Genomic DNA, 21,834 nt, shown 5'->3' with positions numbered 1-21,834 from the left:
CTTGATTTGTGAAAAACCCAAACGGGTGTTGGTCTCAATCACGCCATTCGTTTCATCCAGGCCGCCGACGAGCCTCATTCTGCGTCCTAATATTTTGCCCTTTTTGGCAAATAGTTGAATCATTCGATCAAGCGATTTGTTCTCGACAGGTCAGCAACCTGGATCAGGGTCCTTGTGGGTGGGACCACGACACACTAACCCCAATTTCCCAAGATGGCAGTTTCCTAGGTCGGTGATGAACTTCACAGTTGAGGCAGGCAACGATCGAATGACGATCTTCAGTCTTTAAACATGACTACAAACTTGGAAGTGCTCTCTTTTTCACCATCCCATCTCTCAGCCTTCGATCAACACCAAAACGGTCTTCCATTTTTCAGCACCAATATGTCTCGCATTCCGATCATCTACTGCGGAGCTCATCCGGACCTGTGCAACCGCATTGCCGAGTTGATTGCAGACAAGTATGAGGGTTCGTAACATAGTATTGATTGAGAAGAAAGCTGTCTAACCATGAACAAGTGGTCCACATCGCCAACACCCGGGCTACTGCTGTAGCTGAGCTGCCTGCCCTGCTGAAGGGAGAAAATGTGAAGCCAGCTTCTGGCTTGGGCAGTCAGAGTGGAGCCTTGCCTGTCGCAGCTGTCGTTGGGGGGGCTTTTACCAACGAAGACCTTGAGGCTGCGAAGGCGGCATGTGACCCGGTGAAGCAGATTCCCTGGTTCAAAAAGGTCCCTGCTGGACCTGGTGCTCCTCTGGCGGAGGTTCTGGCCAAGGGAATCTCAGAAAAGTTGAGTGAGGAGTTTAAGAGCGGTCTGCCAGCACCTGGGGTTTACTGGTGGTGAAGCTTCTGGGCAATTGCGATGTCACTGAACGGCAATGCAAACATGGCTGCCGATGAGGGAGTGAAGCAGGATGGATTTGATCATGCCCCAGAAGCATAATCACCTACGATCGATTTATTTTAGCTGCTCTTGAGAAGAAACATTGGCTGTGTTATTCATCGAGTGATGGATGATGATTGTGAACTAGAGCGTAAGAAAACTCTCAATTTTAGTTTTCGTTAATACTGAAGAGTAGTATTAGTCTACGAAGATAAACTTTTAAGGGCTTGAGAATTTGTTTACCCACGCCCTAGTACTAGTGTAAACGTACAGCTATGTAGGCTAGAAAGATATTAAAGATTCTGAGATGTATAATAGGCTTGTCTTTAGGTATTGCTGGTCGATGATCCCCTGAAGCGCAGCGCTGCTGCCAAATCGAACAAGCCAAATCTGGCCTCGGGCTTGTCGATTCGAGGCCCTCAGCAACATGCGCTCGCATCATGGATGGTTTGCCCCTCACCGATAGAGCTGAGTGATCTGCAGCTGATTTCGGGCTCAGCACGAAATGTCGGCAACGCAAGCTGAAATGCGACGAGTTCAAGCCCGCCTGCGGGTAGTGTGTCAAGTATGACCGAGGATGCGTCGTCTCGGCGGCCTCGATGGTCCGCAACTTCATGGCTTCATCTTGCTGCATCTTTTCCACTTTCTTACCTCGTTCCTTCCACATCACCAGAACGCTAATACAAATGTTCCAGTAATTAGGAAGCGCACCTCTCTCACAGAGAGAAAATGAAATGCGTAATGCTGCTTGACTGAGTAGGACTCGTGAAGATGTCAGAAATACAGGTAAGATGATACTGAGTGAAGGCCTTATATGTTGACAATTGCATATGAAAACTCCATTACATATGTTCTAGGTGCTGAAAACCTTTGGTTACATATCTCGTAGATGTTGTTCAGTCATCATCATTACTTGCTCAAGAATATAATCATGATATGCTCGAATGCCAACCAACGCTGAGCTGATGCCCGCTAAGTCCTCAGGTGCGTATGTGTGTGTGTGTGTGTGTGTGTGTGTGTGTGTGCATACAGAATGCTTTTCGTCATTATCGTCAATGGCGTTTATCATTCAGCTTTTCAAACCAATGAACCCATTCGATGGTCCGCTCTCTCGCTGTTGGTTTCGGTCGCGGTGGTGGTGTGTCGTTGCTCATTGGGAGGAGCGGCTCGTCAGGTTTCGTCCTTGCAAATGTGGTCCCCAACTGTCTCCATGTCTTTACCAAGAATCCCCTCCTGTTCGGGTGCGACACATCGACGATCAAGAGCGCAGTCAGCGTCAAAGGAATGCCAATGGCAAAGAAGAGCCAGAAGCTCATCGTGGCCGCGGAAAAGTCTGGGGAGATGCTGAGGAGGCTGGAGGTGAAGTTGAGCGGGATAAAGATGGTCGCTAGGCCAGTGAGTCGGGTCAAGTGCCCATTCTTTTGCTGCACTGCTCGCTTGGCGTCCTCGGTGTTGACACCGTTCACGGCGATGTTCTCGATCGTGCGGATGCGAGCTTGGCTTTCAGTCATTAGCTGCTTCAAATTCCTGAAATCCGTCCAAAGAGCTCGGATGCCGCGGTTGTCCTCTTCCGCAATAGGCTGAGGAGGTAGGTTATCCATCTCAATGATGGCGCCGCTGGGTTGCATCCCCCCGATAGGTGCATGAATCTCCGGAGGAAATAGGCGCGCTATGGCGTCGCTGATCATAGCCTGGTAGTAGCCAATGTTACGACGCCATGGAGATAGCTTCTTGATGATGTTATCGATGTTACTGATGTTGTCAGCCCAGTAAGGCCTCTCGAATTCCCACTCGATCTTAGTGAGAGTGACCGTGACATATTTCAAGGCCCGCAGCCAGTCAACGATGATCAAGCGATACATTCCGAGGGCGATGTTGCGCTCGTCTTTGCGCACCAGATCGAGCTCGTGGGCAGCCATGCGCTGACTCCAATACACGACGTCTTCGTACAACGTTCCTTGTGGAGGTGCATCGAAAGGCTGGGTTTCATTTTGCAGCCATGTCTTCATGGAGGGAGTCTGTTGGAATGGACGATAACCACCCCATATAGGCGTACCTCTGGAGACTGTAGGATCGACAAGCAAGATGGCTGTAGGTGGTTAGCCTTTGGCTGACGCAGCGCATAAATCGAACAAACCAGTGACGAGTTCAGACGGATCCTTGCGTGGTTTCCACCACAGCGAAGTTTTGGATCGCGTCAAGGTGATGCTGTCACCAAGCTTGTCCAGCAGACCGTCTTTCAAACGTCTCCGGCTCCTATCGCTATCGATACGGCGCAACACATTGAAAATGCCACTGTCGTACTCGGCCACTTCGAAATCTGCCTCGGTCTCGAAGTATCGAGCTCGCAGATACTGCAAAGTGAAATAGTTGCGTTGACGGGCATCGACATCCAGGCTGGGAAGATCTACCCACGGGTCACGGGGACTGTGGAACAAATAGTCGTCGATGTGTGACCGGAAAAACTGAGGATCAATATCGTAGAAGGAACCCAGCAACTCCACAAGATCACGGGAGAGATCCTCGGCAACGATGAGTCTAATTTGGGCAGTGGCGGAGGTTTGCGGTTGATGGCACAGGAAGTGCCCCAGCCCGGGTACGTCATTGATGAAGTCCTGTGATTTCTTGGGCTGGTTGTCCGTGTAGTCAACGACGCAAACACGAGATCGCTTTGCTCGCTCTTCTCTATGGCCTGGCTCCTTTCCTGGGAAACACTTCAGATATTTCCACTTCCATCCAGGAGCCGAGATAAGCCAGATGGGGCAATTCTTGCGAAAGACTCTTGATATATCTCAGATACGGCTTTGGGCTGCGAGGCGGAGCGTCAGTGGAAGTACTCTCATTTCAAAGAGTAAGAAGACGGACTCTTTGATTTCCCACTCTGATTTGCATTTGACGCCTTCGTAGAGATCGCCAATGTAGTATGTGTTCCCAGCGGCATCGGTATGAGGCAGTATGGCATATTCTTTCCCCGCCCAGTCCTTCCAGTGTTTTTTCTCGTGAGGTTCTAGGGCGATGATCTCCCGGCAGAGGAGTTCATAGTTGATGCCCTGAGCCATGGCGGAATGGCCGTCTGGTGGAGGATGAACTTGGCCTTCGAAATCCATTTCCTTGGAGCGGACCGGACTGGCGGTGGAAAACGTTTGAATCATCCTGGAGGCTAGCACGAGAGAACTGACACTAGTGATGGCGTGGTAGAGGAGATGAAGGAAGCAGATGTGAGACGGCGGAGCGAGAAGCCATAGTCTTGACGGGGTGGAGACTCAACAAGAGCGCCCAGCGGCTGCATGGTGTGCGCTGGCCGACGAGCTTGATGCAGCGTGAGCCTGCAGAGGTGGAGTTTGGGGCTGCAAGGGAAGCAAGCCTTGGACGGGGCCATGGATACCGTGAGCAGCAGCAGTGGGCGGCGTCACAAAATCCATCATTCGCTGGGTAGAAAAAAGTGACGATCTTTGCGTAGGATATCTGGTTGGCTGAACCCCAACCCCGTGCCCTCAAGCAGTGTAAAGTCACAAAGCGGGCGCACTGGAGGAGCCGCCCGACTCCATGCACGGGTGCGGGCTGACTATTATGCTGACTGCATAGCACAAGTTGCCTTGGTGTCAGCCTTCCATGCAACGTCCCCCTCGGACCACTCGCAGCTGCCTGCAATTCTCGGTGGGGAATCCCATCCGGGCGCTCATCCTCCTGCTTCCATCTACGGTGCTGCCTACCTTAAGGTCAATTGAAGTATGGACTTGGCGGCATATTGAATTTAATACAATTAGATGAGCAATTCTCCCAGTACTTGTCAGCAAGGAAGCTCTGCCACAAACAGGTCCTGGTGGTTTTGGGCAGTTTTGAGGTAGCTGTAAGCGCCGAGTAGCATCGGGAATGCATTCAAGGAAGTGAAACTCCGCGCGGCTACGGCTAATAGTAGGACCAGGAGCGGAAGACGCTGCGCGTTTTGCAATCAGCTTTGCTCAGCATTGGAGGTGAAGCCTTGATGGGCGTTCAGGCAGCAGAGACAGGAGTATCCTCATTATTCTTGTTAAAGACTGTGAAGTGTTGGTAAGATTGCAGTATTGAGCGACAACAAGCAAAGCTTGCTAAAGCTGTAATTGGAGGTAGCGGACGAGATGAAGTAGTCACCAAATGCCCTACTATGTTCTCTATGTAAGACAAGACGGTGACAGTGCCAATGAAAATACCGATGAGGCAGGGAACTGAGAATCTATCTGACGTTGCCGAAGAAATATGAGAAGAAATTACATGCACTTACCTCTAGTTGCCCGCGGGCAGTGAGACTGGCTGGGCCAATGAAGGAATGACAAATTGTTCCAGCCGCAAGTGATCGTGAACCAGGGCGCAGGCAAACTCAATTGGGCCTTTTCGTATAGACCGAGAAGTAGCGGTAATCTGTGAAGATAGACTTTGTCCAGAACTCAAGAACATTTTGCCCACTCCCTGGCACCGGTATGAACGCACAGCTGCACAGGCCAGAGAGATGTTGAAGATTCGGAGTTGCATGACAGGCTTATCCATGGGTACCACTGCAGTAGTCTGCGCAATATCTGCTCTCATAAACTCTGCAAAATGGCCCGAAAGGCAACTTGACTCGGTTCTCCCCCGCACGAAACGTGCGAAGGACGAAGAGGATCAACGGAGCCGGGGCGCCACCGGCTTGGCATACGGGTTCGCGCCCACCGGCCCGCACCGCCCTACCTCCGACATTCAAGACCCGCCGCCGTCAATCATGGCACCACTCAAGCACTTCATAGTTGGAATGAGAATAACTTGACAAAAGAAACTGTTCAAATATCAATACGCTCGGTCTCGCTTAATGAATCTTGACTGTTGACCATTTGGTTTTATTACCCGATCGCATGATTAGCTAGGCCTAAATTGTTAGACCGCTAAAGAAACTTTGGGATTCAACGCAACTCGGAACTCTCGGACGGGACTACTCCAGACTAAGTCACAATTGCAAAGGTGCACATAGCTTTACTACTGCACATGGGAATTCAACATGCGATTCCCAGTACCCATGCCCATGCGCCTCACGCTTTGGGGTCGAAAAGATCTTATCACCCGATAAACACTGAAAAATAGGGTTGCGCTTGACTGACAACCTTGGACAACCTTGGATTAAATACGTGGTGGGAATCGCTCATCATTGCTGCAAGCTCCTGACTGTTATCTCTTTGAACGAATAATCGCTAAAAGACACTAAACTCCATCATGATATTGATACCGCTGGCAATCGTTTTCAGCGCGGCTGTAATATACGCTACAATTCGTGGGATATATCTGCTATGGTTTCATCCGTTAGCAAGGTATCCTGGGCCTAGAATTGCTGCCATATCCAATCTGTGGTACATTTACGCCTGGTATGCCTTCCTCTGTGACTTTATGTAGCATCGGAATACGGCTGACCAGGAGGGCTCGACTAGGCTCTCCGGAAGATATCCTTGGATAATTGAACAGCAATTTCAGATTTACGGTACCATAACACACACCACCTCTCACGAAACCCCATGCTGACTAGATCAGGCGATGTCGTTAGAATTGCGCCAAACGATTTAGTGTTTCGTACACCACAAGCCTACAAAGACATTTATGGAAGCACCGTTAGGCGGCGAGAGATCTTCGTCAAAACTGATATGCAAGACTTGTCGGAATTTACTGGATTTCCCGACCTTGGTGTCGCCGCTGAGAGGAACCCGGAAACTCATGCCCAAGTGGCACGCGCACTGCAGCCATCCTTTAGCTCGCGCGTGCTCCATGGCTGTCATGACGTGATTCACCAGGTTGTTGATGAGTTTGTCACACAACTTGAGAGACGAGGCGAGGTTAACTTGACAGAGGTAATTCCACGAAGATAAAAACTACATAATTCGCACCGTTGACGTCAGCTAGTGGGTCGACTACTTCGCCCATGACATTTCCGGCGAGTTGGTGTATAACAGGGAGGCGAAAATCATGAAGTCAGGTGAGACTCTTGTTTGATTACATAGAAGACCATTGGTCAACTCAATTTTCCCATCATAGGAGATCCAACACCGGATGTAATCGCATCGCGGAAAATGTCATATCTGGGAGCAGTGATCGTGGCACTGAAACGGTTTCCCCTCCTGAAGTTCCCTCTATTCGTTTGCTTGATTCCATGGGCTTTAGCATCTGGCATATCCACCTTCGGCAAAACTGTCCAAGGGTACGCACGCGCGCGTATTGCAAAAGATGGCAAAGTCCGACATCTAGATCTCTTGGAGCCCATCATACCCCCTGAGGGGTCAATCGTATCACAGGAAAGCAAGAAACGCAGCGACGACTGGATCGTTGCCCAAGCCAACTCACTCATGGCAGGAGCTTTGGGTCCGGTCACAAACGCCATTATTTCGTCGATTCTACTTTTGTGCAGTTCGCCAGAGACAATGAAGCGATTACAAGAAGAAGTCCGGGCCACATTCGAAAGCTACGAAGACATCACAGTGGAGGCCTGCCAGTCGGCGTGTCCCTACCTTAATGCCGTGATTGAGGAGGACTTGCGTCTTGTGACACCAGCACCGTTTGGTCTGCCAAGATACAGCCCAGGTGCAGATGTCGATGGTCATTTCGTACCTTCAGGGGTACGTCACTCGTATCCGTCCGTTTCAGAGTCTGAGACTTACTGTGAACATAGGTCACTGTACAGACTTGTAACTTCGCGGCAGCTCGCAGCCCTGATTATTATTTCTTACCACGAGAGTTCCACCCGGAGAGATTCTTACAAGAAACCCATCAATGGTATGATCGACGCTTCAGTAACGACACTAAGCACGCCGTCATGCCCTTTTCAATCGGCCCACGTCGGTGCACTGGCGCAACCATTGCGTACACCGAGCTACGCCTCATACTCGCCAAATTGGCATGGGCACTTGACGTAGAGCTATCTGCTGCGGGCAAGAAAGTGACTTGGGAAGAGGACGTGAAGGTCTACGCAACATACCGTTTCCCAAATGTGTGGATCAAGTGCGAGAAGGCCAAATTGGTGTCTTTAATTGCCTGAGATACCAAATCCATGGCTTAGTCATTTGCGCTTGAGGGTAAATTCGGCGCAAGTCTATTACACCGTACAGGCAGATCGTAGATTTTGATATCAAGTCAATTCTCCCTACATAAGAAACTACGTGTATCTCGGTGTCGCCTGGCCGCTACTAGACGCCTCTCCAGATGCTATTGTGAGGTCACAGATCAACGAATATGTGCTGAGCCTTGTCTTAACGTCCTCAAAGACTTCCCATCCACACGCTTGTATCTTCTAGCCACGCAAGCCTTATGCAAAGTAAGACCAATTGCTCGATTTGCCCTGGAGATAAGCATGCTGACTCAGGCCCTCGGGGATTATATGGACGCCTCGACAAGCGTTGATCAAGATCCGATGAAGCCGGAGCACCGCCTGATGGTTATTTGCATCCCGGCCAACAGTTCTGTCTTTCTGTCATTCGAGTAGACACGGTATTATTGAGGCCGTTTCTCGCCACACATCATGCTTTGATCATAACTATCAACTTGACCAGGACCGGAGACTAGAGTTCGACAGATATTTATAAGTTATCAAAGCCGCAATGGAGTGTTAAGGGCATTAAGGGCCTGACAACCTTACGGCTTTTCCCGATGTCATCTCGGTTTCTTGGTTAATCAGCCACTAGCATCTCCTATCAGGGAACGACATAGAGATAGAACGTATCAGAATTGGTTTTCGTACCTTGGGAAGATCTATCCAGAGCGCCAGGAATGTAGAAGTGCTATCTCTAAACAGTTCTGGCCTTGTCAGAGGCACTTTCAGCTTTGTAAAGATGCATTTGATCATGCGAGCTATCAACCAGACTATGCATTTAGCAAGATGATTCTAGAAACTTAACGAACGGGAGCACCTTCCAGATGAAAGCACGGCATTTCTCCAGGATCCACTCATTGGCAAGTAGGCATACAGCTGGATGCCGCAAGAAACACAACGGAGCAAGTGATTTGCAATAGACAAATGCAGGTTTTCTTCGCTCTTGCACCTTTTCATACGACTCACAATGCAACGAAAATGTATGCCATGTGCTCAAAAAGCCACGAAAGGAATTCGATAAGAAGCTTTTATCAATTCTTTCTGGGCATGGAGGAAGACGTCGACTTCGGATTCATGTTTCTTGCATAATGTATTCACATCTGAATTATTAGGGTTAAGGGGATAGAAGCTTGAGAACTTCTTGGCAACCGCTAGATAGCCTGCCGATTTCCGACGCTGTTTCCAAAGCCACGATATGAACTTCAGCCGCAACTCATTGATAGATATTATCGCTAGAAGTTTCGCACTATCTCGGAATGCCGTCTGTTGACTTGTCATTTGTAGGGCTGGATCATGAACCCCACCTAGATATGGATCAACCGCCCTTCAAGGGTGCTGTTTGGGAATAGCGGCAGGTCAACGGGATCACCCGCTGCCAAAAGATTGCGCGATAGAAAATAAGCGGGGGAATACGAGTATCTTCATCGCAGGATAGGTGAAAGAACGGAATTTCAACCCGCTTGGAGTTCTTCTGAACCTGCTGTTTCTTCCGTCTATGTTCCGTCTTATCATCAATTTGCAGCCCTTGTGTTGAAGGAACTACTTGGCCCGTTGTCGTACAGTGTGTTGAAGATACTACCTGCAGTTGGGAGACTTACGCCTCTTACGTCGGGTCGAATCGAAGCCTTAGAATTTTGTTGCCTTTCTCGAAATTTTTACCAAGATCGCAGCTAATAATATCGCGAAACCGAGACCGAAGAAAAGAGTATACGCCACCAAATCTGCGCACGGTCGAACTTGACGCTTTACCCTCAGCCCTGACATAAGATTCAGCTAAATAAGACGCTCTTTTTATATCGGACAGACAACTACGGTATTCGGCACGCCAGAATACTGGGGATTCATCGGGTACTGACTTGACATGTCCCGGGACGAACGGGAACTAGTCTTTAGCCACTTGTCATGGCTCTTGGTGCACAGACTCTCTGAAGGTCCCGGTGTTGGCGCAGCGCAACACTCACAGGGAGAGAGAGCGACTGAATACACGCATATCCTGGCAATGGGATCAGTGGGTTTTCTTAGCAAAGTTTAAGCTGTCAGTTGCAAGAATTCATCCCATCCTCTCTCTGGGCGGGGATCCGCCTTAAATTGCATTCCACTTCAGCTGTCCCAGATTTAGAATGTCATCGATCATGACTCCAGTCGTACGTACGTGGACCAAAATTCTTCTTCGACTTTCACACTGCCTGTTATTCTTCGCAAGAGGATTGGGCCAAGCAGAAATGGTGCGAGAATTTCCGCATCTATCCCGACTCTACTTCACAGAATCCGTTCGAGGGTCAAAGCTGCATACGATGTGTAAAGATGTCCCCATCTGATTCCCTGAGTCACAAACCTGTCACTAACCTCCTATTGAGTCGGGAGCATGAATTGACTTCGGCGGGGCCGTCTCCCCATGTTCTAAAATCAGTACAGGGCATTCTGGTTGTGTTCCAAATCCACACACCCCCCGCATTACCCCTAAGAGACATTCTAACTGGATATACTGCATAGTGCTCTTGGCCTAAGAAGGCTAAGTTAGGGAAAACTAACCAGGTATCAAGGGTTCTGCCTAACAGGACACCCTGCTTCAGCGGATGGCGACTTTAAAGAAATTGCTTGTACGGTTGGCAACTCATGCCATCCGTGGAGTATGTCATAGATGGTGATCAGCCAGTATATAACACTTGGACTCAGTTCGCATTTTAGAGTTATCTCGATACCCCAAGCACTAGTCACTCATTTCTTTTTGCCTTCAAGCAGCTCGCGCGCAGCTACCACCTAATATCTGACCACATTCAATCTTTTAGCTCAATATGCTTTTCCAACACCTTTGCGCTTATCTGCTCGCGGTCATCCCGCTGACCTCCGCGGCAGTTATCCGTCCATTCGCCGTGAGTACCCATCAGCCCTGATCGACAACTAGTCGCTAACAAAAACACAGAACAACAATGCCTACTGGGCGGACGTCACAAAATCGCGAGGTGGCCAGGTGTGGGACTTTGCCGTTTACGGCGACGGCTACGCCGAGTTCGACGATGACGGCGACCGCAAGAACCTCGACTACGTGGAGATCGACACCACGGCCAAGCGCCTGACCGTCCACAACGCCCAGAACGCGTTCGACACCACCAAGCCGCGCCTCAAGATGCGCGAGGTCCTCAAGGAGTGCTGGACGCTGACATCCCTTCAGCCAGCCGAGCTGAAGGAAGTGGCGGGCACCTGGATCCAAAACGACGACATGAACAAAGCCCTCGCGGACTGCCGCACGGAGTTGAACAAGGGCCCCAGAGGAAGTTTCGAGGTGTCGGCTACGGATGGTGGCAGCGCTCAGCAGGCATGCTGGGCCAGGCTTGGAAAGACCATCTTTGCCTCCTCCATCACGGGCGCCATTGCGGACTTCGACATCAACAAGAAGCTTCTCAAGGTAGAGGTGACAAACTCGTGGACAGGAGATGACCTCCTCTTTACTTTCTCTGCTTGATGGGTGATGGCGGACAACGTATAGAGACCCATAAAACTGTAACAAGAGGTCTGCGGTAGAGATTCCTGGAGCAGTTTTCAAGTAGTTGCAATATACCCAACAGACCCTTTCACTCGTATCCGCTGCTCGCATCATGATCTTTGTCTCCTAGTCGACGGAAAGACTTTCTTCTCATCAGAGCAATGTGAACATTGGCAAATCTTGCCTCGCTTATGTTTGATGTCGAATTTGACGCCGACGAAGAAGTACACCGCATCTGCGCGCCTGGAATCATTGTAATCAAAAAATAATAACAATAGTTTGAATATTTTTAAAACTTGGTATCTTTACAACATCATTGCCACCGCCAAACCGAAGCCAACCAGGCTTCCCACAGCCTCAACCCGAGCGCCGGCCGCTGTAGGCAGAGACGGCGTGCTCGTCGTAGCGGTCCCATTACGGCCACGAGCCCCAGTGGGAGCCGGCGGTGTCGGGGTCGACGTGTCAATCAACAAAGTCGTCGGCACAGTCATGACGGTGGTCGGGGGCAGGATAGCCGAGCCATCATCACTGGTGACCGGCGCCGCGGTGGGAGCCGAGGTAGGCGCTGAGTCCGGAGCGGAGATGGGGACGGACGCGGGCACTGAACTCGGGGCCGCACTCGGCTTCGCGGAGGCTGCCGGCTTTGAAGGCTGGGCCGAGACGGGCGTGGTCACGTTCAGCTCGGTATTCCACGTCGCAAGGACGCACTGCTTCATGAGGTCGTTGTCCGTGTAGCTGTTGCCGGACTTCTTCGGCGTCAAGCTGAGGACATAGTCGGTGCCGAAGCTGCCGGCGGCCCACCCGACGAGGCCAATGAACACATCTGAGTTCTGGTTAATGAAGGTGTTTTGCGCGCAGAAGGCCGTGAAGCACTGATGTCCGTCAGCCCTATGCTCTCGGTTGCGTCGATCATACGGGAGCAATATCTGAAACTTACCGAAGAATCACTCGACGCTCCTGTCTCGCTGACCAGCCCCTTGCGGCCGTTGGACCGCAGATACTCAGCAACAGTCCTGAAACTCTCCACATTATCCGTCGTGCACGGCTTGTGCGTGCCGCTGTTGTCCTCGTCCAGGTACTTGTGCACGTCAATGATCAGGTTGTCGGTAGTCCCGTCGGGGTTCGTGATGGCCGTCAACGCATCCGCGCTGCCGCTGCTGACGAGGAACTCGGCCGAGTTGAAGTTGGTGCCGGGCAGCAGGATCATCTGCTTCGTCGCGCCGGCGCCGCGAATCGCCGTGACGACCTTCTGGCAAGTCGCCGCCCAGATCTTGACGTCGAGGTCGTGGGGCTCGTTCATGAGCTCGAAGACGACCTTCTCGTTGTCCTTGTACTTCGTCGCCAGCTGCGTCCAAAGAGACACGAACTGGTCGTCTGTCGGTCCTCCCTGACCGATGATACCGCCGTTCCATCGCGCAAAGTTATGGATGTCGAGCATGCAGTAGGCGCCAGTCGCGAGGCACTTTTGCATGACTTGGTCGTATTTGCCCAGGTTGCCGGCGTTGAGGGTGCCTCCGAGCTGGTTGTTGACGAGGAACTGCCAGCCGACAGCTGAAAGGTGTTAGTGGGATGATTATCCATGGCAGACTAGAGGGTGCATACGCAGGCGGAACATGTTAAGATTGTCATCGTTGACGAAGTGGTTCATCTGGCCCTCGCCATCACCGCCGCCGAGAGAGCTGAGAGGCAGCTGGGTCTTGCCGGTAGGGCAGCTTCCCTGTCATGGATCGTCAGCATCTATCACCACCACCAGCCCTGACATCATGACTTACATCGATCTCACAGCCAAAGTCACCACCGGATATCGCAACTCCCTAAAGCCAAAGTATTAGATTTCGTCCCATGTCTCGCAGATCATATGACTTGCCAAGAACTGCACCCTCGCGACCGCCGCCGCCGCCAACCCCAAAAGCGTGAATGTCTTCGAGACCATATTCGAACCTGAGCGAATGAAAAAGAAGCGAATGTGAAAGTAGACGGTTACTGGGTAACCAAAAAGAAGGGATTCAATCCGAAGAATGAAAAGAAAAAAACAGCGCGTGGCCTGGAAGAAGCGAAGGTACAGACGCAAAAGGGGCCTTGGTGTTGCAGCAAACTCCCAAAAGGAGAACCAGAGGTCGTTCACACACGGGACAGGCGGCGAGCCGCATTACATATTCTCTCCTTGCCCCTCGGTGGGATGACCATGGAACACCCACGCATAAGAATCGATCATAGGAAAAATGCTCGTGCACCCAAGAATAGCAGCTTCCATACGACCATCATTTGCGAACGTAGACGGCAGAGAGTGGATATTGTTGGCTCCTGTCCCCCAATCGTGCGCACCCGGGCTGAGCGAACAACGAGAGAAAAGCCAAGCCCCAGGCATGCCATCTGATTGATGGTCGTTTCTGTGCGACAGATTCATGCGGCGAGCGCCACGAAGCCCGGTCGGACGAGGGCCTGCATCAGACGGTGGGAGTTTCATGTACGGACACCAAAGCCAGGGGATCCCGCGGGTCCTTCCCCAGGGCGAATACCACCTAAGCAAATCGAAAGAAGACCAGACTAGGCATTTTTCTCTCTCTTCTGCACTGACGGGTTGCCGAAGCAGTGGCACACTGCCCACATTGTGTGGAAATCAAGCGATTGGCGATGGGGCTCGCGGGGGATTCGACGCCACGGATGGATCTTTGGGGATGGTCTCGAGCCTTGGCCGGAGAGTGCGACTTCAAGCAGGTTAGATCATGAGCTGCGGGAGAGCGAAAAGATGTGTCTAGAGGCGCTGGGGTCTCGGGCTGGCCGGGGTGCGGCAGGATGACCCGCCGGTGCGGCGAGTCGAGTGTTCCAAGTCAACGGTTTGCAATTGAATGCGGCTTGGATTTGATTGCTGCGAATGGAAGTTGCAAACGGCGTCAGCCCCAATGCGCCACTTCAATGTCACTGTGATTTGAAGGATGATGGGCGATCAATCGACCATGTTCATGCTGAGCGCGCGATGGGCTCAGCTGACTCGGTGACAGAAGGGCGACAACATGAGCCAAGAGACAGTCGAATCAACAAACGGCAACCGATTCTCGGCCCGATGGCGTTGGTCGTATTGCTCGGGATGTTTGCTTCGTACTCATGAGCGACGTCACACGGCAGCATCGCAAAGTGACCTTGCGTTCATCGTAACCTCTTGTCATGGATACGTCTTCTTGTCAGCTCCATTCTGGCACGAGCCTGAAGTGCAACGGCGCGAGCACTGGTGACTAGATTGCGGGTGTTGGTCGACATCCAGGGGCAGCCCAGCAAGCCACGAGAGCCTCTAAAACTAGGGCGCCGCCGCTAGAGAGGGCTCAAAGACACACATGGCGTTTAAAATGTCCGTGACAGCCGACAGAATGTTACGCTTGTTGGTTCCTCTCCTTTGTCTCGCAACAGCTCGGATCGAAGACTGTAACGGCGCCGTTTGTGGCCTTCGAGAAAGTGAAATGTTGTGTTGTGCTGTGTTGCCAGAGGGAGAACTCTCCGCGTTCGAGGCGTTCGGGAACCTTTGCCGACGCGTGTCCCAACGGCTCGAACCCCCCTGGCATGCAATCAACGCCAGACCGAATGAGAAGATCTTGATCGTCTGCTGAAAAAGAAAAAAAACTTCCGAAACTAGGGGCACCGACGGGATGGATGCAGTTGATCCTGATGGATGGATTCGTCGATAAGACGCCCAAAGCGGCAATGATGAAGGGGAGTGGCGGGCACGTCGCAGGTGAAGCAATTTTGGCTGGTCAGACATTTCCTCAAGCCACACACGATGACCCCTCCATCTCTTGATTAGTAAGTCATTTCCGGTGTAAGATGCAGGTCCACTTGGCGTTTGAGATTTCTGTTTCTGTTGTTCATTCATGTTGAAATGTTTCCCATCTTCGAATCTTACAGATGCCAAGAGACCATTTCTTCAAGTTGTTCTTCGTAAGGATCACCGATAGCGGACTGCATCCTTCTCGTCGCAATGATTGTCTCCAATGGTATCATAGTGGGGCGCGCGGGGAACGCAAAGATAAATACCAGATGAAAGTAGAATGATGACTTTATGAACAACGGACAACGTCGATTCGCATATTCTTCCGACTTTGGTCGAGAGCTAAGTCCAACAGTCTCCAAATCAGACATCTCAGAATGGCCTCCTCAAAGCAGAACCCGCCCCTCCTTGATCATATCGTCATCCTCTTACCCCACCAAGTCCTCGCCAACCTGCCACCCTGGCTCTCGGACGAATTCACCATCCTGACCGGCGGCCGCCATGCCGATGGCCGCACTGAGAACAAGCTCGTAATCTTCGCTGACGGAACCTACTTGGAGCTCATCTCCTTCGTCGCGGGTATCAGCCCGGAAGAACGGCTCAAGCACAAGTGGGGCGCGAAGAAGGATGGAACCATCATCGACTGGGCCTACTCTCTCGTCGACGAGTCTGGCTTCTCCGCGATCCAAGAGCGAGTGCATGCCGCGCAACCCCTGGCGACGTACGACGACCCCGTCCCGGGCGGCCGAATTAGACCGGACGGCGAGGAGCTGAAGTGGGCCGTTGCGCTGCCCGGGCCGGAGGGAAAAGTGGAGCGGGGCGAGCTGCCGTTCTGGTGCTTCGACCGGACACCGCGCAAGTTGCGGGTGCCGGACCATGTTGAAAAGAATGTGACGCATCCCAGCCGCGCACTGGGCGTTCATTCGGTTGAGGTTGATGTCAGCAGTGAGGACTTCAAGAAGGCGTACGCTGGTATCATCGGACAGCCCGGTCAGGGAGAAAATGGCGGGAGGTGGGCATTTGACGTCCCGGTTCGCCAGTTTGAGGACCCCAGACGTATTCAAGTAACGGTTTCTGAAGGGAATTCACCTGTTGGTTCTATTCGGCTGGCTTTGTACACTGCTAAGGGCACGGAGAAACGCGAAATTCGTGGAGATCTCGGCGCTGGCGTCTCAGTGAAGATCGATCTGATCCCTGTCTCTGGTAGTGCTTGATTATTCTACAGAGGCACATGAAAAGTCAAATTCATAACCCGAATGACTATCAATACACTGTTCCATGATGTATACCGCATCAAACGACGCCCCTCTCGCTGGCCCCGTCACCGCAATTCAACAGGGATCAGTCTTTACAGTCCCTCCGACGACCACTCAATGCTGGGAATGACAAAATGTGTGATAAGTAATCGAGATTCAGAATGAATCATTGGCGTTTACCGCCCAGACAGCGCTCCAAGTCCGCTCACCTCCACCTTGTCATATGTTCTCACCAGGCTCGTGGTTCCCGGCCCGGATTCAACCCAATTTCCGTGAACCTGGCCCTTGGTCTTGAACGGCAGTTGAACCACCGCCACGGGTTTCTCAAAGCTTCGGGTATCCAACACAACCAACTCACTACCGTCCACGTCATGATGATGAACCATGCCAAGCATCCAGCCGTCACCTTCCGGCGCGTCATTCGACCGCGGGATGAAAATAGGCTCTTCCACGGTGCAGTTCGGCCCGGGGTCAAATAGGATCTCCTTGTCTTCGTGCTTTCCTGACTTACTCACGAGCATGTACCCGTTGAGCCCAACGGGTAGGATCGGCGGAGCGGAAGATGTCTTGTTTGACATGATGACTGGCAAAAAGATGTTGTTGTACGATTGCGTTTGGAACCGCTCGTCAATGCGTGCCATCTCGCCCGGTAGGTCAACGATTACCGTGGGGTCAGCGGTCTTGGTCTTCGTAGGCTGGCTCAAGTCGATAGACCACCGCACGTAATCAGCCTTCATGTCGCCAAACGGGTTTCCCTCCGTAGGCGCGTCGAACATGGGAAAGGGGCTGTACATCATTCTCGAAGACTCCATGGAGATCTTGACGCTGTTGGCACCTTCATCCCACTCTTCCCAGGCTCCAGCAGTGTGCAGAAGCATGGCGTGCTCCCAGTGATACACGCGATACTCGCCAGGGCTCCAGCCTGCCGGTAGTCGACTTGATGCGCGTCGCGGAACAACTACGAAGGTTGCAGGACGGTCTCTCTTGTACTGCCAATGGTGGCCTCCAGCCTTCATTTGGGTCTCGTCGGCATCGTACGGCCACAGTACTAAAATGATGAAGTTCTCCGTGATAGCGCAGTCGTGTATAAAAGCCAGCCAAGGCGACTTCACCCATTGCTCATCACGAACTTTGCCCTCTTTGTCGAGGGTGTAAATCACAATGTCGTCCGTGCAAAGTCCCTTGGCCTCGTATCCAAAGACCACCAACTCGTTGGTATACGGATCAAACTTTGGGTGCGCAGAAAATGTCAATCCTGGAGACTTGAACGGGTCGTAGCCCAGCGTTTCGAGAGTGTTGGGGTCGATCTCATACGGCAGCGCCGATTCCTTGAGGGCCAGAAGTTTGCCAGCCCAGAAGACAAGATTCGTATTGGCCGTTGAGTCGATGGCAGCCCGAACACATGGATGGTGAGAGAAGGGATTGCGGTAAAGACCGAAGAGTCGCTTCTTGGCATGCCTTTCTAGTCGGAGACGCTCGGTGTCGACGTATCGTATCTTCAAGTCAACACGACCATCTTGAATCCGGAACGCGCAGACGTTGCCGTCCCCCTCGATAGGTGGATTTTCTTCGGGAGGGGGGTAGAAAGGATCCACGAGGATACGATAGAAGGTGCCGCTGAGTTGGCTGGGTATCTTCCCAAAGACGGGGAGATCTTCGACCTCGCCCTCAAAACGTCCTTTGACGCCGTGATCTGATGGTCTCAAATGATGAGACCAAGCTGATTCGAGGCCAAAGACCTTGTTGGTACCGTTGGCACCGTTGGCACCATTAGCACCATTAGCACCATTGGCACCGTTGGCTTTCTGATGTTTTTGTTCCATGATAGAGAAAGTTGTCCAAACTTGACTTGGGGTAAAAAGATAGTTGCGATGATTTTGAGAGTTCGATGAGGCTTGATGAACCGGTGGGATGCTTCGAAAACAAGCTGGAGATGACACTGACAACCTCATCACCAGCTGGACAGCGCTTTTCTTTTATGCTTCATCTTACACCAAACATCTACATCACCACAACGGTCCAGTGAGACGCCGCGGATTTCTCATCAGCAGTCTCAAGAGCATCAAAAAACATCCGGATCCGAAGTTCATGTTTGTAACCAAGATTCAGTCCTCTCTGACCCGGCCTCGAGGTCAGCTAGCATAAGGCCGTGCGCAACTGCCGTGGTCAAATGCCGTTTCATTCCTAGTCGTGATCTCCAGGACACGGAAGCAATTGCACGAAGATTTGCCGTTCCGTCTCAACTTGAGAAAGTGTAGGTCGGCGACCTGCGGCCATGACTAGTGGGTAATGAACTACCTAGAGAAGTAGCACAACCCGTCCTTGGCGCCACTTCAGACGACTATTAATAAGCGGCCAGTCGATTGGACTGAACCTGGTTGGCATGCCTGACATCAGATCGTCTGACGATCCCGCTGAGCTAAGCGGCGAAACAGGGCAGTCCGCCCATGCGGCGGGTGTGGGGTTTTGAGGCTCACCGACGGTACCAAACAGACGACTTACAACCCGTGAGCTTGGCTTGTTATGACGACTTCAAGCAATGAAAATCAAAAGTTTCCGACGGGATTATGTGAACATATTCGGTTTCGGTTTCGGTATGTGGGCAAGCAATAGTATTGACATCTACGTGTAAATTGTCTGCGCCCATAATTACCTAGACTGTTGCCATGGACTTGAGTATGACACGAGCATACGAGTACCCAGCTCAGTCTACATCCCTCATTTGCAACCATGTCTTCGTTCTATGAAGTCATTGAGCCTGCGCCTGCAAGACTTTTAGAGTTTTTGGACATCGCAACCAGCATCGTTGGGCCGGAAAATGTCTCGAGAGACCCTTCTTGGGGAGCACCGAACGGGCTTTACGGCGCCGACAACTACGGCGATCCCTTTCCGCTGAGCAAGCCTCATCATGCAGCGGCAGCCGTGAGACCTGCCACCGTTGACCACATTCAGAAAATTGTCAAAGCAGCAAACGACACTCGAACGCCCCTCTGGACAGTTTCACGGGGAAAGAATCTTGGGTTGGTGTTGATGTCTCTTCTAAAGTCACCTGCTAACTTCCGAGGACTTCAGGTATGGCGGCTCAGCACCCGTTGTTTCGGGAACAGTCATTCTCGACTTACATCGAATGACCAACATCATCGAAATCAACGAGGAGTATGCGTACGCCATCGTGGAGCCGGGCGTCACCTTCATGCAACTTCACGCTGAAATCAGACGGCGGAACCTGAACCTGTGGATGTCCGTGCCAGCTTTGGGATGGGGCTCTGTCATTGGAAATGCTCTGGAGAGAGGTTTTGGCTACACCCAGGAAGCTGTGCACTACAAACAGCAGTCCGGCTTGGAAGTCGTCTTGCCCAATGGCGATCTTCTCAGAACTGGGATGGGGGCCATGGAGCATAACAAGACTTGGCCACTCTACTCGGGGTATTTAATTGCTTTTCCGTTTTCTTGATGGTTCCTCAGCTGATCGTCTTAGGGGTCTGGGGCCGGGTGTGGATGGTTTGTTCTTCCAGTCAAACTATGGTGAGTGCTTGTACCCTTGCCTCTCTTAAACTGTTGCTAACTTCACACAAGGGATCGTCACGAAGATGGGAATCCACCTTTCTCATGCTCCTGAAGCATATACTCGCATCCAAGTGGACTGCTTCAATGACGAAGATGTTGTCCCTCTTACGGGCGCGCTCACAGAGTTAATGCGACGGCGCGTCGTTACCAATCCGCCCCAGCTTTTCAACACCATGACCATCATCACCGGGATGATAGGCACTAGCAATGAGGTTACTGAAGCCCTTGGGCCGCATTCGTCTTTGAAGCACCGTATCCCGGCCGACATCGTCGCCGATATCACCAAACGCCTCAAACTCCCCGCCTGGCGCACCGCATTTGCCATATACGCGCCCCGTGAGGCGCATGCTGGTTTGATCGAGGCGATCAAGCGCCGCTTCGAGCTTGTAAACGGCTCGAAGCTCACAACAGAGACGTTCACCGCTCCATCAGGCGAGTTTCTGCGAGGCGAAGATGTAGCCCCAGACTTCCTCCCTCAGAACGGCGTTCCCAGCATTGATCATTTGAAGATGCTCGAGGGACATAACGGCGGTGACGGCCTCTGGCACAACTCTTACTCTCCCGTCATCCCACCGTCTGGCCGTGAGTTGTACGAGTGGTACCTCGGCGCGAAGAAGATCACCGAAGACAACGACCTCAACTTCGTGGCTGACTTCCATGTCTTTGACCGCTACGTCATCGCCATCAACCTTGTCTTGTTCCATCCTTTGGCTAAAACCCGATTGCATCCCCTTCAAATGGCGCTCATGGAGCATACGCGGAAGCTTGGGTATCTCGAGTACCGAGCGCATATCAGCTTCATGGACGTGACTGCCGCCCACCAAAACTTCAACGGAGGTGCATTTGGACGGTTCACGACATTGCTCAAGGATGCTATCGACCCGAACGGGATCTTATCGCCCGGAAAGCAAGGAGTCTGGAACACGGGTGCGGGTCCCAAGTTGTAAAGCACTTCTGCAAGCCACACTTGCACTGTTTCTGTGTTGTTCAATGATGGGTATTCATATTGATGGTAGACTCGTGATCAAATGCTAGCTGCTCGGTCTTGATTTACAACTGCGGGACTGTGCCCTCTAGTGTTGCGGTACACGGGTTCGTAGTTGTATGAGTGGTATAGTACCAGTCAGGATGAGGTAGATGAAGTAAATCATGAGCAGAACCCCGAGAACCCTGACGGTCTCTGACGTATCATGCCTCTTGCTTCTTTCCACGGCGGCATCCATTTTCTGCAATGTTTTAAGGTTCGAAGAATTGCATGAGCTGGGGCTCTCAAGGTGCGGGCAGCGGTGGCTTGTATCTAAAGATGCACCGCTGTGGTATTGCACTTTTCGGTGATTCAGTCAAAGTCCAGACCTGCCTGGTTGGAATGGTTTCTGCCCCAGTCCTTCCCCTTATAATCACGATGATCCTGAAGAAAGAAAATTATCTTTAATTTATTATTGGTCAAGAACAACCCCTCGAGGTGCATGCAAGCTTCTTCGCAACTATCTCCTCAACCAGCGTCAGTATACGGCATTTTTGCTCAAACACATCATACCCACCACCACCACCAGTATCATGACTGATAAAATATTCTCTACATATTAATACCAGAATCATTAGAATTACGCAACAAAGATGGCGACCAATAAGCAACGCAACAACCAAGCCAAGCCGAGATACCACGATAAAAGCACCATGACAGAGTCACCGTACCCTTATGTTCGGCTCAATGTGTGCAGGACAATCGCCATAGTAACTTGGACGATTTGGCTTCTCCACGCAATGTACGATCAATTTCGTGGATCCATAAGGGATTTTCTCTTCGT

General features: G+C 51.6%; 8 protein-coding genes across 8 annotated transcripts; 5 read left to right on the top strand and 3 right to left on the bottom strand.

Moving 5' to 3' along the window:
- Positions 1-384: 384 nt before the first annotated feature.
- GCG54_00007451 (uncharacterized protein) lies at positions 385-842 on the top strand (the record flags this gene model as incomplete). The annotated part of the gene is made up of 2 exons (XM_045407432.1): positions 385-469; positions 520-842. The coding sequence occupies 2 exons, from the start codon at positions 385-387 to the stop codon at positions 840-842; spliced, it is 408 nt and encodes a 135-aa protein (XP_045266877.1).
- A 1,091-nt stretch (positions 843-1,933) lies between these two features.
- Positions 1,934-3,940, bottom strand: GCG54_00007450 (uncharacterized protein; the record flags this gene model as incomplete). Its single annotated transcript, XM_045407431.1, has 3 exons — positions 1,934-2,970; positions 3,019-3,662; positions 3,747-3,940. The coding sequence occupies 3 exons, from the start codon at positions 3,938-3,940 to the stop codon at positions 1,934-1,936; spliced, it is 1,875 nt and encodes a 624-aa protein (XP_045266876.1).
- Positions 3,941-7,294: 3,354 nt separating this feature from the next.
- Positions 7,295-7,908, top strand: GCG54_00007449 (Cyrochrome P450 monooxygenase; the record flags this gene model as incomplete). The annotated part of the gene is made up of 2 exons (XM_045407430.1): positions 7,295-7,489; positions 7,543-7,908. The coding sequence occupies 2 exons, from the start codon at positions 7,295-7,297 to the stop codon at positions 7,906-7,908; spliced, it is 561 nt and encodes a 186-aa protein (XP_045266875.1).
- Positions 7,909-10,754: 2,846 nt separating this feature from the next.
- On the top strand, positions 10,755-11,422 carry GCG54_00007448 (uncharacterized protein; the record flags this gene model as incomplete). Its single annotated transcript, XM_045407429.1, has 2 exons — positions 10,755-10,832; positions 10,883-11,422. The coding sequence occupies 2 exons, from the start codon at positions 10,755-10,757 to the stop codon at positions 11,420-11,422; spliced, it is 618 nt and encodes a 205-aa protein (XP_045266874.1).
- Positions 11,423-11,748: 326 nt separating this feature from the next.
- On the bottom strand, positions 11,749-13,376 carry GCG54_00007447 (Endoglucanase EG-II; the record flags this gene model as incomplete). Its single annotated transcript, XM_045407428.1, has 5 exons — positions 11,749-12,315; positions 12,381-12,994; positions 13,046-13,160; positions 13,216-13,257; positions 13,323-13,376. 5 exons carry the CDS (start codon positions 13,374-13,376, stop codon positions 11,749-11,751), a joined length of 1,392 nt encoding a protein of 463 aa, XP_045266873.1.
- A 2,204-nt stretch (positions 13,377-15,580) lies between these two features.
- Positions 15,581-16,417, top strand: GCG54_00007446 (uncharacterized protein; the record flags this gene model as incomplete). Its single annotated transcript, XM_045407427.1, has 1 exon — positions 15,581-16,417. One exon carries the CDS (start codon positions 15,581-15,583, stop codon positions 16,415-16,417), a length of 837 nt encoding a protein of 278 aa, XP_045266872.1.
- Positions 16,418-16,635: 218 nt separating this feature from the next.
- On the bottom strand, positions 16,636-18,282 carry GCG54_00007445 (Lignostilbene-alpha beta-dioxygenase isozyme I; the record flags this gene model as incomplete). The annotated part of the gene is made up of 1 exon (XM_045407426.1): positions 16,636-18,282. The coding sequence occupies one exon, from the start codon at positions 18,280-18,282 to the stop codon at positions 16,636-16,638; it is 1,647 nt and encodes a 548-aa protein (XP_045266871.1).
- A 907-nt stretch (positions 18,283-19,189) lies between these two features.
- On the top strand, positions 19,190-20,973 carry GCG54_00007444 (Vanillyl-alcohol oxidase; the record flags this gene model as incomplete). Its single annotated transcript, XM_045407425.1, has 4 exons — positions 19,190-19,479; positions 19,532-19,885; positions 19,938-19,984; positions 20,036-20,973. 4 exons carry the CDS (start codon positions 19,190-19,192, stop codon positions 20,971-20,973), a joined length of 1,629 nt encoding a protein of 542 aa, XP_045266870.1.
- Between the last annotated feature and the right edge of the window lie 861 nt (positions 20,974-21,834).

Source organism: Colletotrichum gloeosporioides (genome assembly GCF_011800055.1).
Source record: "Colletotrichum gloeosporioides strain Lc1 chromosome Unknown consensus_27, whole genome shotgun sequence".
In the NCBI taxonomy this organism is placed as follows: domain Eukaryota; kingdom Fungi; phylum Ascomycota; class Sordariomycetes; order Glomerellales; family Glomerellaceae; genus Colletotrichum; species Colletotrichum gloeosporioides.
The sequence above is the reverse complement of the archived record's forward strand: the minus strand, read 5'-3'. Positions and strand labels throughout refer to the sequence as shown.